General features: G+C 44.0%; 1 protein-coding gene across 3 annotated transcripts; it reads left to right on the top strand.

Annotated features, from left to right (window-relative positions):
• Positions 1-252: 252 nt before the first annotated feature.
• Positions 253-13,441, top strand: GFM2 (G elongation factor mitochondrial 2). 3 transcript variants are annotated; one of them, XM_026036380.1, is made up of 21 exons: positions 253-339; positions 478-567; positions 1,134-1,218; positions 1,733-1,775; positions 2,338-2,435; positions 3,375-3,500; positions 3,881-3,969; positions 4,631-4,719; positions 4,956-5,016; positions 5,112-5,297; positions 7,649-7,729; positions 8,244-8,392; positions 8,900-9,040; positions 9,121-9,220; positions 10,058-10,217; positions 10,353-10,429; positions 10,900-11,038; positions 11,205-11,393; positions 12,449-12,564; positions 12,807-12,989; positions 13,165-13,441. In XM_026036380.1, exons 2-21 carry the CDS (start codon positions 505-507, stop codon positions 13,291-13,293), a joined length of 2,304 nt encoding a protein of 767 aa, XP_025892165.1. In that variant the 5' UTR covers positions 253-339; positions 478-504; the 3' UTR covers positions 13,294-13,441. The 3 variants fall into 3 exon arrangements, with proteins under 3 accessions (XP_025892165.1, XP_025892157.1, XP_025892173.1); XM_026036372.1 differs by having other exon boundaries at positions 1,730-1,775; XM_026036388.1 differs by lacking the exon at positions 478-567 and having other exon boundaries at positions 323-339; positions 1,730-1,775.
• The last annotated feature ends 192 nt before the right edge of the window (positions 13,442-13,633 follow it).

Genomic DNA, 13,633 nt, shown 5'->3' with positions numbered 1-13,633 from the left:
CCGCTGGCGCGGGGCACTCTGGGAGCGTGGAGCGCTGAGGGACGCGGGGGTCGCTGCGGCGGGGAGGCCGCGAGGCCCGGCCCGGCCCGGAGCGGTTCGGCCCGGCCCGGAGCGGTTCGGCCCGGCCCGGAGCGGTTCGGCCCGGAGCGGTTCGGCCCGGCCTGGCCCAGCCCACCTCGGAGCGGTTCGGCCCGGCCCGGAGCGGTTCGGCCCGGCCCGGCCCAGCCCAGCTCGGAGCGGTTCGGCCTGGCTCGGAGCGGCGGGGCCGCCGGCCAAGCCGGGGAGCCCGAGCGTTGCGCAGCCCGCAGGACGGTGACCTGAGAGGACAACCCCAAACGGGTAACGCGCAAGCGAGTTTCTTGTTTGCCTTGCGTATACCCGTGTATTCGTATTCACGTTTATGGATGGAAGCAGCCTCGTTACCTGCTCTCTGTTGTAGCACAGACGTTTTTATCTCGTGTCTGTCTGTCTTGGCAGGGAGCATCTTCAGGCACGGGAGCCGCAATGCTGAGCGTTGCAGGGAGCTGCTCAGCACACGCGCTGAAGCCATCGCGGGTGTGCAGCCAGGTCGGTGCCCCCCGCTGGGCATGCGCTCGCTCTGAGTGAAAGATAGACTTGGTTTGCAGTGAATAAACAGGGCTTTTTTTTCTCTTGACTTCAAATTAAATAGGGCATTTGAATAAAACACGTAGTTTATTTTGTGTTTTCTGTTCTATTTTCTGTTATACTCCAGCTTCATACAAGTCAGCTGGAAACTATTTGTAACACTTCTGTAAACTACTTTTCTTTCATTACCTGTGATTTTGGGCACTTACTATTTTTCATTTTAAATGAATCTAGTTTGAACAGATACCTAGGTGTGTTGCAGTACTGTAGCTGTTGACCACCCACTTACATTGATGTCGTTGTAAAATTCTACTAGACTTTTATGTATTGAGATTGGACTTGGTTTGAACTTTGTTTGGTGCTACTGTTTTTATGCTGTTTTCAAGTAGGTGACAATTTGAGCTTTTGTGCATGCCAAACAATAGTTTTGTTCCTGCAGACTTTGTTTATATCTGCTTTTCTATCTAAAAAGTAGTTGTTAATAATAATAATAATAAGTTTTCTGCATTTTTTTTTTTCATGTTAAGTATATGCATTTCTGGAAGAAAAGATTGAGAGTCCTAAGTCTGACCAAGCAGAACTGCCGTCAGAGAAGTTACAGTACCCTGCCAGGTACAACTTTAAAATTGTTTTCTTATTTTACTTAATTTATGAGTTAGTAGTAGTAGCAAGAACACTTCCTGTACTGTGCTTTGTTACACTTTTTTTTTTTCTTTGGGTGTATGAAACATCAACCAAGCAGATAAACTGTTCAGGGGCAGAACATGAACCATGAACTATGGCATGTATTTGGCATCACTTCTGCAGCGTAAGATATGGCTGTGCTGATGATACCTTTTTATTGTTGTTGCTTTTGTCCTACTGCTTCTAAATTATGTCTCTTTGAAGAGTTTCCCTCTATATATATTTATATACTTTTTCTTTTGGTGAAGCAGCACACATGTCAGAAGATTGTGATTGCAGTATTGGGGATTGTCATGAATTGTGGCTCCATATGTATCTTCAGAAAGACTTTTTTTTAGTATTATTAAATGTAGTTAATTTTGCTAAAATCTGTCATTTCTACATTGAGATCAGTCTGGCAAATCTTTATATTATTTTTGTTCTGTTTTTTTTTTTCCAGAAGATGTTAAGTCTCTACGGTCTGTCATTAACCCTGATATATCCAGGTAAGTCCTGCTAACCTGTTTTCCCCATGTAACAGACAGTCAGGGTAATTGATCTGGCAAAACGTCACGGGTTTTGTGGAATACGTTGTTGGTTCTACATTACAGTTAGTATTTCTCACTTCTCCCTTTCTGATGTTTCAGTACAGAGGAGTTGTTAAAGTTGTAGTTGTCTCAGACATGAAAACAAGGAATTTTTCATTTACATTATCAGAACTAGAATTGCCCCTTTAGAGAGAAGATCAAAACCCATGGCAGTCACTGGGAGCTGAGTGTGCGGGGGAGCTGGGTGCAGACTGAGGCCAAAACTACTACAGAAGTGAAGTGTGGAAGCCTGTTCCAATAGTCTGGCTATTACCAATTTAGACAAAAGTCACCATTTCAATGCTATTGTACTTCAGGTATCAGAATGTGTGCAGTACAGAACATAAACTACATCATAACTGATGAAAGAGGAAAAAATTCTTACTCATTCAATGTGCCATTCTTGGTGACCGTCTTTCAGATCGCAGTGTCACTGAATGACAAGTTTCAACCTTAAAGGAAATGTTTTTTCTTTATGCAGAATCCGTAACATTGGCATCATGGCCCACATTGATGCGGGGAAAACTACAACGACGGAGAGAATGCTGTATTATTCTGGATACACAAGAACACTGGGAGGTTAGAATTACTTTTTGTCTACCAGTAGCTCCTAGAGATCTGAGTGTAACCCACAACCATATGCAGTGTAGGCAAAGGCAGATGATTGAGAGTTGTGAATTAAAGCCAAATGTGTCAAAGTTGTGCTGCGCTATAGAAGAAATAATGCACTCTACGGCAGATGTAACTTGAGAGACAACAATTTTGTTTTGTTGTTGATTCTCGTTATGATTTAACATTCAGATTTTTTTTTTGCTTTTATATGTTATTCATTGGCCATTCTGGCAAAACTTTATCCTGTCTCCATTTGAAGTGTAAAGAAACCTGATTAACAGAAGAGTGTCCATTTATTTTGAAGGCTGTAACACAGAGTAAAATTCCTTGCTAAAACAATGGTCATAGATCTCTGTCAATTCTGTTAGGAGTGAGACTGAGCTGGGCTGCAGGATGTAATTATTGTCATGGGGAAAATGATAAATTTATTTTCCCTGAAATCTCTCCAGTCCTTGAGGAAATTCAATATCAGACTCAAGGGTCACAACAGTCTCTAATTGTGCTGCATTTAGACCCTTTAAGTCGAGCTTCCTATTCTCTACTGTACATGAGAATGTTAGAAATTGGATCTTTGCAGTGGTTGAACTCGGTGACTTACTCGTTTGGAAATGTGGGAATGCTTTCCATTTTGTTAAGGGGAAAATATAACTCTTAATTAATCTGAACTATAGCTTTAATTTAACTCAATTAACCTTTAATTATTACTTTCTCAAATGTCAAAATCCATATAGTAAGCAGAGATTTTTTTTTTTAATGGCAATACTGTCTTTCTCTGAAAAAGTAATAGTTTTCGTAGCTTGATCATGTGCAAAAGAGCCAGTTATTTTAAAATTTCCCCCACGATTTTTTTTCCAAAACGACTCATCTTTTTATTTACTCATCTGTTTTCCTAATTTCTGTCCACAGATGTCGATGATGGGGATACAGTGACAGATTTCATGGTGCAGGAGCGGGAGCGCGGTATTACCATTCAGTCTGCTGCTGTTACTTTTGACTGGAAAGACTATAGAATCAATCTGATTGATACCCCAGGTACTGCACTGTAGGAATACTCTCATTATTAGGAGAGTATAGATGAGGTGTGTTGTCACAGAATGTAATCTTACTTTTAAAATATGTTATGATACATAATTGGTTGAATTGCTGTGGTAAAAAAGCCTATACTGAGCTCTGTTCATTTTTGACAGTTTTTTTTTCTTGTGCCTTATGCAGGCATATTTCTCAAATATTTGCACATGAAATTGCTTTCAGTTCTGGGGTTGCAGTTGTAACTGCCTCGTGAGTTTTGATGCCTGCTCAGCCTTCTGAAAGTGAAGACAGTTTTTTGGCATGATAAAAAAAAAAAAAATGTAATGACCTGTTGATGTTGCCTGTTTGGGTTATGACAGTGTAAAGTGAAAACTGTTTTTCAGGTCATGTGGATTTTACAGTGGAAGTTGAGCGTTGCTTGAGAGTCCTGGATGGAGCTGTAGCTGTGTTTGATGCTTCAGCTGGTGTTGAGGTAAAAAAGACTGGTAGAGTTTCTTATGTCTAATAGCTTAAAAAAGGCTGAAATAAAAATGATATAGAGAGGCTGCTGTGCTGTTCATGGTTTGAGTGAAATTAGAATGCCCAGCTTCTGAGCTCAGACTAAGTCCTGTGGGACACAGACATTTCTGCGGTAATAAGGGGCAAACAAGTGACCTTCCGATTAAGGCCCCTCCAGGAGCCGAGTGTGTGTGTCCCCTGTTGCCCCCTCCCGCCTTCTCCCTCCACTCAAGCTTGGATTAAATAAATATTTCTGACTAGCTTCACCAGTGGGAAAAACTGAAATCTGCTCACTTTTTATTATCAGATTTCAGGTAGAAAATCAATCGCTTTCAGCCACAATTTCACTTCAGCCAGAATTTTGCCCTCCCCTTTGGAGTGTGTTAGGGCATCCTTTGGAACATCTTGCACAGAAGGGGGAGGCAGGCTGGAATATGATTTTGTAACATGAGATGCTCAAGCAGTTCTGGAGAAAAGTTACTGGTTTTGAAAGCACAACATTCCACTGCATGTCCTTTGTATGGAAAGGATGAGAGAACTGCTCATCAGTGTTAGTTGCTTTGTTTAGCAAAGAACGTGATGTATCACGTTAGGAAAGCTGTGATGTCAGCACTACTGTTTTTCCTTTGCTTTAGGCCCAAACTCTGACAGTGTGGAGACAAGCAGACAAGCATCAGATACCGCGAATTTGCTTTTTGAACAAGATGGACAAAAATGGGGCAAGGTAAAAACTTCACTCGTTGTTGAAGACCTTATAAAACAATCTGTCATATTAAGTATGTTCCGTTAGGCAGAAAATAAGCTAGTTATGTTAATATTTAGCATGTGCATCTTTTTGGTGGATAAGATGTATATTTTTGTGTAATTGTGGGTGTAATTTTTACCATAAATGGGAATGGTAAATCTAATTGATTATCATTACATTTTAGGTAATTTTAAAATTATGTTACTTTACTGCAGTTTTACATACGCCGTTGAGAGCATCAAACAAAAGTTGAAGACAAAGCCTTTGCTTTTACAGGTAAGCTTAGAAATTTTATGCTTATCTTCTTTTCTTTTGAATGGAACTCCTTTCTTAGTATTTTTTATTGTCTAAAATTTCTGCTATATTTGCAGTTGCCCATAGGGGAAGAAAAAACCTTCAGAGGACTGGTTGATGTTGTGACTAAGGAACAAATTATCTGGAAATCTACTTCTGGTTTGGATGATGGAAAAATTTTTGAGCGAAAGCCACTGCTGGAGGCTGATGATCCCAACTTGTTCCAAGAACTCCAGGATACCAGAAATGCCTTAATAGAACAAGTAAAGTTCTAAAGTAAATATGTATTTAAAAATATTATTTGGAATTGTAGGAAAAAAATTGGCTGGGATACCCCTCTGGAGGTGTCTAATCCAGTGTCCTGCTCAAAGCAGGTCTCGTGTCAGAATGCCGCCGGGTTGCTCAGGGCCCTGTACAGTCAGGTTTTCAAAGCCTCCCAGAATGGAGATTCCACAACCTCTCCAGGCAGCAGACACAAGTACTGGGGCACCCTCCTTTCTACCTGGCATCTCCTGTGTTGCCGTCTCTTGACAGGGCCTCTTGTGCTACTCTGAAAACAATCTCTCTCTCTCTCTTTTTTTTTTTTTTTTTTCTTTTCTTTTCCTGGAACAGATCTACCACAATCTCTTCAGACATTAGAAGACATCTCTCTTAGGCTTCTCTTCAGGTCCTCCCTTAGGCTTCTCTTTTTCAGACTGGACAAACCCATCCCTCCTGTGCTGCAGCTGAGCGCTGGCATGCTCACTGCCTTAATGGCTTTCTTTCTTTCTGCAGTCTACTCTGTTTGTATCTCTTCCCACAGTTTGTCAGTCTCTCTCCTGCCAGGGAGTCCAAAAGCCCAGTCAGTATTTTGCTGTACTCATCCGCTCAGCTGCTTTCTAGCCAGCTGGTCCCCAGTCTGTACCAGTGCGTGGATTTCTTCTGTCCCAGATGTAAAATTCTGCATCTGTCCTTGTTGAAGCAATTTCCCGTTTTCTTCACTTACTTTCCACTTGTCAAAGATACCTAATGTACTTTATAAACCGTAACGCATGGTGGCAGAACTCACTGTTTTATGCATCATTGGACTGCCTGGCTACATAATACAAAAGTATCAAAAATGAAAGAACCCCCTATTTTCTAAAGAGCAAATTGAAAATACAGACACATTTTTGTATGGGTGCTGGGATACACTTGAGACCTCACAGGAGCCTGGCAGATCCGACCCAGGAGCTACGGGATGTCCTTGCCTTGCTGGGCAAGGGGAACTCCTGACTGTTTAAAGGGCACTGGATGCTGTGTTGAATGAATATCTTGTTCCAGCCTCATCCAAAAAATCTGTGGAGGATGTGAGACTAGAACAACATAGATCCTTCTTTCCCATAGTTGTCATACTCTGAAGCTAAGAAAGTGTAACAGAAATCTGATCTAGGACTAAGGTCTTAATGACATTTGCACAGTTAAGCCTGTTCACAACAAGAGACGCGTGAAAGAGCGATGGAAGGAAAGAATAAATTGCCTATCCAGAGTGCTTTCCATCTCAGCTTGCGTTGTAAGGTCTTGTTCTACTTTGAGTAATTTATATAATGATATTGCAAGAGTTAGGTTTACTTGAATGATTTTGAGCAAATTTTCTCTCCAAGTAAGGATCCAAAAAAAAAAAAAAATCCTTTTTACTTCTATGTTACTTGTAAAAAAAAGAGTATAATAGAGCTTATATTGAATGTATCCTTTTGTAAGTAAAAATACGCAAAGTTTTAAGATTACAATGCCTTGAATGACACAGAAGTGCATAATCAGATGATGCTGGACTTCTCATAGCTTGCTTTGAAACATGCATGTTGAAGAAATCTGCTTTTAGAGTCCTCAGAGTTCAGAAGAACATGGGCATATTCTGTTATACAAAGTTGCCAGGTTTTAAATGAGGATGGTATTATTCTGAAAAAATTCCCTGTCAGATAGAAAACTCCATAAGAATAGCATATTTTTCTTGAGTTTGTGGTCCGTTCCCAAAACGGGAAGGAGTGGCCCAGTGGTCTGACGCTGAGATAACTTGTCCTTCTAAAATACTTTTTGTGGTATTTCCTGTCCTATTAAAACATATATGTATTTTTTTTTTGCCAGAAATATTATAAAATTCAGTAGTTTGAATAGCAGTCACCTTGTGTGCACTCCCTTTCCATGCAGCTGAAGGAATCCCCTTCCTTGTGTTTCGTATTCTGCCTGTTTCTAGGGCCTCTGGTTGCTGCTCGGTGTTTCCTTACCTGCTGAATTGCTGTGGCCGCGGGCAGAGGGACCAGGTGTGGGATAGGTTTGAAACATGTTCAAAGTCAAACTCGCCACTGCTGTTAAAGAAACACATTCCCTAATGTAAAGGAATGATTACTGTTTGTAAAAGTAAAAAGTCAAATGGCCTTTTTGAGGCTGCTAAAAGGAATTACAGTAGTGGGGTTGAAATAGGAGGTTTGTAGTGTGTTGGTCGTAAATATTCCTGATGGGTTTGAGTTTACGATCTCTAATATCTCTGAAGACTTCATTCCTGCTCTACTTAGTTGTTTCCTGTTTTAGTAAGATTGGTGACTTATGTGTGAAACGGGTACATGCTAAATAATAATGCACCAATATTCTTTTGAAGGTTGCAGATCTGGATGATGAATTTGCTGAGCTGGTTCTAGGAGAATATAGTGAAAGTTTTGACTTGCTGCCAGCTGACAAGGTAATTTTTTATCTTTATTTAGAAACAATCATATTAACTCTCACTCGAGCAATTTTTTTGTTGTTTTTTTTTTTAAGATTATGCAAGTATGCTTCCCCCCTCTCCCCCCACCCCCCCCAACAAAATCTGTTTCAACACATAGACTGTAGCGGTGATTCTGAAGTACTGCGAGCTTAGGAGAAAGTATATTGAAGCAGAATATGAACTGTAGCTGATAGTGCAGTGACTGCAGCTCCTAAAAGCCTTGGTAAGGCACTTGCTTTCGAAGGTGTTACTGAACGCTAGGCTGCTAAAAGAGAGTTTCAGGAAGGGTGAGTGGATCAGGCTGGTTGTGTCCGAGCCCGTGAGCGTCGCCAGGAGTTGGTTGCGTGTTGGACGTGGTTGCACGTTGTCCCTGCAGGAGCAGGAGGGTTGGACTAGATGATCTCCAGCGGTCCCTTCCAACCTCAGCCATTCCGTGATCGGGTGTCGCGGGCCGGCTCGGGATGCGCAGCGTGACGCGGTGTCCGTGCAGTTGCAGGCCGCCGTGCGCAGGGTGACGCTGGCCCGCGCGGCCGTGCCCGTGCTCTGCGGCAGCGCCCTGCGGAACAAGGGGGTGCAGCCCCTGCTCGACGCCGTGGCCGCCTACCTGCCCGCGCCCAGCGAGCGCCCCGGGGACGCCCTGTGAGTAACGGGGCGCAGGGACGGGGGAAACAGCGGGAAGGGGAGAAAGGAGGAAGTATTTTTGAACAGAAAAAACACCTTGGAACAGATTTACTGGTGTGGGGTTTTGAAAAGCAATGGAGATGGGTGGGATAAAGCAGTACTTGAGTCCTGAGCCCGTTTTGGCCAGTGCTCGTGAAACTGTCAGCATTTATCTCGCGCGCCCAGACTGGCAGAGTTTATTAGAGTTTGAATGTCTCTTCAGTTTTTAATCGGAGGAGGCACAGCGCCTAGGGATCATATCTAGTACTGACCAAGTCGCAGGGCCTCTCAATATGCACTTCTTCTGTAGCTGGCATGTCTTAGATTAATCTATTTATATAAGTTATGTTTTTTTAAAAATCTCCTGTTATAAATATTGCGACTAAGAAACATAGAACATCTTATTTAAGTGGAAATTTAGGTAATTCTGTGTTTGAGGTGAGTTAATCTTACGCATTGGCTTTTTGTTGTGCTTTTGCTTTGCAGAAAGTGGTACAACGATGACCTGTGTGCCCTTGCATTTAAAGTGCTCCACGATAAATGCCGTGGGCCACTAGTTTTCATTCGCATTTATTCAGGCTCAATGAAGCCTCAGTCTGCTGTGTATAACATTAACAAAAGCTGCACGTGAGTAGGAGGCGGGTGTCCCTCACTGTAGTGCTGGAGTGTCCCCTAAGCAAGGGGTGATGTGAGAATTGTGTTCACAGGGAGCGGATGAGCCGGCTGCTCCTGCCTTTTGCTGATCAGCAAGTTGAAATACCCTCTCTAACGGCTGGGAACATTGCCCTTGCAGTTGGGCTAAAACAGGTAAGGGGAGAAAACGATCCTGGAAGGTATCACAGAGTGTTGTGGGGTTGGAAAGGGCCTCTGGAGATTCTCTGGTCTGTTTTCACTGCTCGTGCAGGGGCAGCTGGAGCAGCTTGCTCAGGACCAGGGAGCTTGTTTCAGTACCGTATTTCCTGTTTCTAAGATATTTTGTCTCAAGTGTGGGTGCATTTTTGTGTTGACTGTTCCCACATACGTAGGCTTTATTCGGAGTACTCCTCTGAGAAATAATGGAAAATTACAGTGTGCCACTGTGAGTGATTCATGTGGGGAGAGGGGAGCTTAGGTGGGAAGGGCTGGAAATTGAAAGAGTTCCAGCAGGGTTCCAGTCTTTTGTTATATTGCAGCTCTTACAGTGCCAGTGCAAGGTAATGGCATGGGGAGTTCCAGCAGGCGAGGAAGGCCAGGCTGCAAGTGGGTTACCCCAAATGAACAGTGAACGTGTTCCAGTTTCATGGGTCTGTTGGAAACTTTGCTAATCCTGTGTTTCTGTGTTTGAACAGAAGAGAATTTGCGTAGTTCTTTCTTAAATGTAACCCATTTTGGCACGCAGAGGCAATTTTTCCTTTGCCAGTACTGCCTTTTGAGCCTTTATATTGTGAGTGATAAGGTACATGAAAAATGTGATGAACTTGATGAAGTCGTCTAAGGCTAATATTGCAATTTCTTTTCCTCTTCAAAATAATTTTAGCTATTCAAAGAGAGAAGCTAAAGCAGTTAGTTAGAAATAAGGGGAGTTTAGGACAACCAGTGCTGAGGAAGGAAAACTCAGTTGCTTTTCCTCCCCTTTCCCTGCCTGTGTGCTGGGTGGTGGCGCAGAGTGCCACTGGAGATACCCTGGTGTCCTCGAAGGCGGCGGCGGCAGCGGCGGCGCGCCGGGCCGGGAGGGCCGCGGGGGACCTGCTGCTGGCCGGCGTCGACGTCCCCGAGCCCGTCTTCTTCTGCACCATGGAGCCGCCCTCGCTGGCCGAGCAGCAAGGTAGAGCCCCGCGCACGGCGCCGCCGGCGCCTCCCCGCTGCAGGCCCTTCCCACAGGGCTCCCAAGGGCCCTGCACTGCGGTGATGTGCTGCACTGAAGGTGGCTGCAGCTGCTGTGTTTGGTGTTTGCCTGCAGACCTGGATAACGCGCTGAGCTGCCTGCAGCGTGAAGATCCCAGCCTGAAAGTGAAGCTGGATCCTGACACAGGACAAGTAAGAGAAACCTTCCATTGTTTACCTTATGATCAGGTGCCTGTTTAAGACTGTTAAGAGCACGCTTCAGTTCGTTCATATAATAGTGAGATTTTTTTTTTTTTTTTGAATTAAAGAGAGTCAAAAAATGTACAAATTTCTTGGCATCAAAGCGAACTGAAGTGATGCCTTGTGCACATATGCAGAGCATGAGATAATCTCCTGTATTCTGTAGCGTGTGTTTTTGATAATCCTTTTTGAATTTAGGTAAGTTTGAAGCTGATTCTATACATCCTTTTCTGTAGTGGGCATAGTAGTAATAATCACCATCTCCTGTACACAGGTTTAAGTCAGGAGATCTAAATCAGACCTGTTTTCTTGCCTCTGCAGAGGCTTCTCAGAATCTTGCAATATTTTCTAGAGGTGTGAAAAACCAGAGTCATCGCTTAAACAGTCTGCATTAAACCTTTTGTCCCCTCTGTTCTCCCTAGACCGTTCTGTGCGGCATGGGAGAGCTACACATAGAGATCATTCATGACCGAATCAAACGTGAATATGGAATTGACACTTACTTGGGACCACTTCAAATAGCCTACAGAGAAACCGTCCTAAACACTGCCCAGGCTACAGGTAGAATGAGTGAATAGACGCAATATTTTGGGCCTGGTTTTGTAGCCTGCTTTATTTGCAGTGATCCTTATGCTTAATTATTATGCTTAATTGCATTGAGTAACTTCAAATTAATTATTTGGTGCATTAGCTTGTCTCTTTTCCAAGATGTGCCTGTTCCCTGCAGATACACTGGACAAAACAGTGGGAGAGAAGCGGCACTGCGTAACTGTGGAGCTGGAGGTGAGGCCGGGGCACGCGCGGCTGACGGCAGAGCGGGCAGCGACGGCCCCGGCCATAGAGTTCGCGGCAGGCGCCGTCCCCACGGAGCTGCGCGGTGCCGTGGAGAACGGCATCGCCAACTCCTGCGTCCAAGGTAGCCCGCGCGCGGCGCCCACCTTCCCCAAACTCACTCCTCTCTAGGAAACACTTTAATAGATTTCTCAGGGAAACATTCCTGGGTAACTTGAGCACTGAAAGGTGGTACCTTGAAGTGTCACAGACCCCAGTAAAAATACAGAACTTCCTGAGCTGCAAAAATGGCAGAACAGCCCTTTTCCCATGCCAGGACTGGAAGGCAACACGCTCTCATTTTAAGCTTGACTCTAACCCAGCAGCATGCTTGGTTTGGCTGATTTGTGGTTTTGCTTTGTTTGTTTTTTCTTCATAGTTCTGGTGGAACAGCTAAGACCTTCATTTGATGCCATCATGTAAATCAGAGTGGTACTATGGAACTAGGTGGCCAGCTTGTAAATACTCCACTTCTATTAGTTACAGATGTTTTTCTGATTTTTGAATTTGTTACATATTTCCCTGCTTCCATATTTCCACCATAATTGTAAAATTTAGTCTCTGTAGGACTGTTCTTTACTTTCCATTTATATTTATTTAAATGTATTTATATTTTGTGTTCATCTTTTAATTATTTTAAAATACTTGACGAGTAAATACATATTTATTTATTACAATAATTTATTTATTAGCTTGTGGCCGAATAGCTATTGCTTTGTTCAGTTGCAAAGCATCTCTCCTCTCTAGCTGTGCAACGCGTCTCTGCTCCTCAGAGCTTGCCTGTGAGCCTTCTTCATAGTCCCAGTATAATTTCTTCTTTCGTAAGATTATTTTTTAGGAACAGGGTTAAGTGCGAATGAAGTCAGCAATATTGGTGCTGAAAATCATTAGCTGTATTGCTGAAAGTATGAGCATGTGGCTCTGTGCTCTGCATTGCCTTGTCTCTTGTGGCAAAGCTAGGTAAGAATGCAGTTATAGAACTAAGCAAGGAGAGAGGTGGTCATGCCCTTGCGGAGAGAGAGGTCAAAGGAGAAGGTCAAGAAGAAAGTCAGGATCTACAAATGAATCCCGAAACTGGTGCTTTTTTTTCTTTCATGTTTTCATATTATGAAAAGCAAATCCTTATTTTTTTCCCCGTAGGACCTCTGCTGGGATTCCCAGTTCAGGGTATAGACGTGACCGTGCAGTCACTGACGGTGCATCCTGACACGTCCCATACGATGGTGTCGGCCTGCGTCTCCCGTTGCATGCAAAAGGTACAGCAAACCCGTGGGCTCCCCTACAGCTCGGGAGCACGAGGTCCTGTTAGGAAAGCAGGCCTGTATCAGTACCTGCTAATGGCTTTTCTCGGAGAGCCTAACACTGTCATTGGGCACTGCATATTTCCTGGAAGCAGAGAATTTGGGAGCAGTTGTTACATTAAGTATGTAAACATTTCCTGTGTGTATTTGTTCCTAAAAAGGAGTCAGACGGACTCTTTTTCCTCTCTTTCCCACAGGCTTTGAAGAAAGCCGGCATACAAATCCTGGAGCCTCTGATGAACCTGGAAATCACCGTGAGCGAAGATCACCTCAGCGCGGCCCTGGCTGACCTTGCGCAGCGCCGAGGCAGCGTTCAGGAAATCCAGAGTCGTCAAGATAACAGAGTTGTGGTTGCTGCTGTGCCTCTAGCAGAAACAATGGTACATGCTTATCGTGTCAGTTGTAAATGGTAGAAAAAGCAAAAAACTTACTGGTGTGGTGCACTATACTTACTCTGTCAGACCTGAACAGCTTTTTGTGCTTACTAATCTTTCCTGTATCCTCAACTGCCTGGCACTAGTCAGTATTTTCATACAAGTTCTGTATCTTGTCCAGGGCTACTCAACGGTTCTGCGTTCCCTGACGTCGGGGTCAGCAACCTTCACTTTGGAGCTGGCCTGCTATCAAGCCCTGAACAGCCACGAGCAAAGAGCGCTTCTGCAGAGGACGAGGGGACTGGTATGATCACCTCATGCAAGGAAAAAGTTCTGTCCTCCCTATTAAATATTTTCAGCAGACTGTTTAGCTGCACTGGAATGTTCTGTGACCACCTAGCTCTGGTGAATGACAAAAGGGCAGTGGCAGGAGCAGACTTTGCACTCTGGCTGTGCTTGGGACAAGGGGAAGTGCGAGTGGGCTCCGCTGGGCAGAGCTGCCTCTTGCCAGGCAGCAGGAGCAGGGAGGCCGCTGCCCTTTGCTGCTTTGTCTAAAGGTGAGGAAAGGGGACTGGGTGACTGGCTGGATGCTAGCGAGTTTCAGGACTTCACAGTCAGGAATCTCTGTTTCTAGTGGCAGTTTAACATAC

This window comes from Nothoprocta perdicaria, unplaced genomic scaffold, assembly GCF_003342845.1.
Source record: "Nothoprocta perdicaria isolate Ctin4 unplaced genomic scaffold, notPer1 scaffold_1, whole genome shotgun sequence".
NCBI classification, from domain to species: Eukaryota; Metazoa; Chordata; class Aves; order Tinamiformes; family Tinamidae; genus Nothoprocta; species Nothoprocta perdicaria.
This window is presented reverse-complemented; position numbering and strand designations above follow the sequence as displayed.

What these genes read in the sequence shown, in the direction of transcription:
- GFM2 (XM_026036372.1), top strand. Translation starts at nt 505, where the DNA reads ATGCTGAGCGTTGCAGGGAGCTGCTCAGCACACGCGCTGAAGCCATCG. An exon ending in AAGTTACAGTACCCTGCCAG is followed by an intron (nt 1,219 to 1,729) that starts GTACAACTTTAA and finishes TTTTTTTTCCAG; the next exon opens with AAGATGTTAAGTCTCTACGG. An exon ending in CAATCTGATTGATACCCCAG is followed by an intron (nt 3,501 to 3,880) that starts GTACTGCACTGT and finishes ACTGTTTTTCAG; the next exon opens with GTCATGTGGATTTTACAGTG.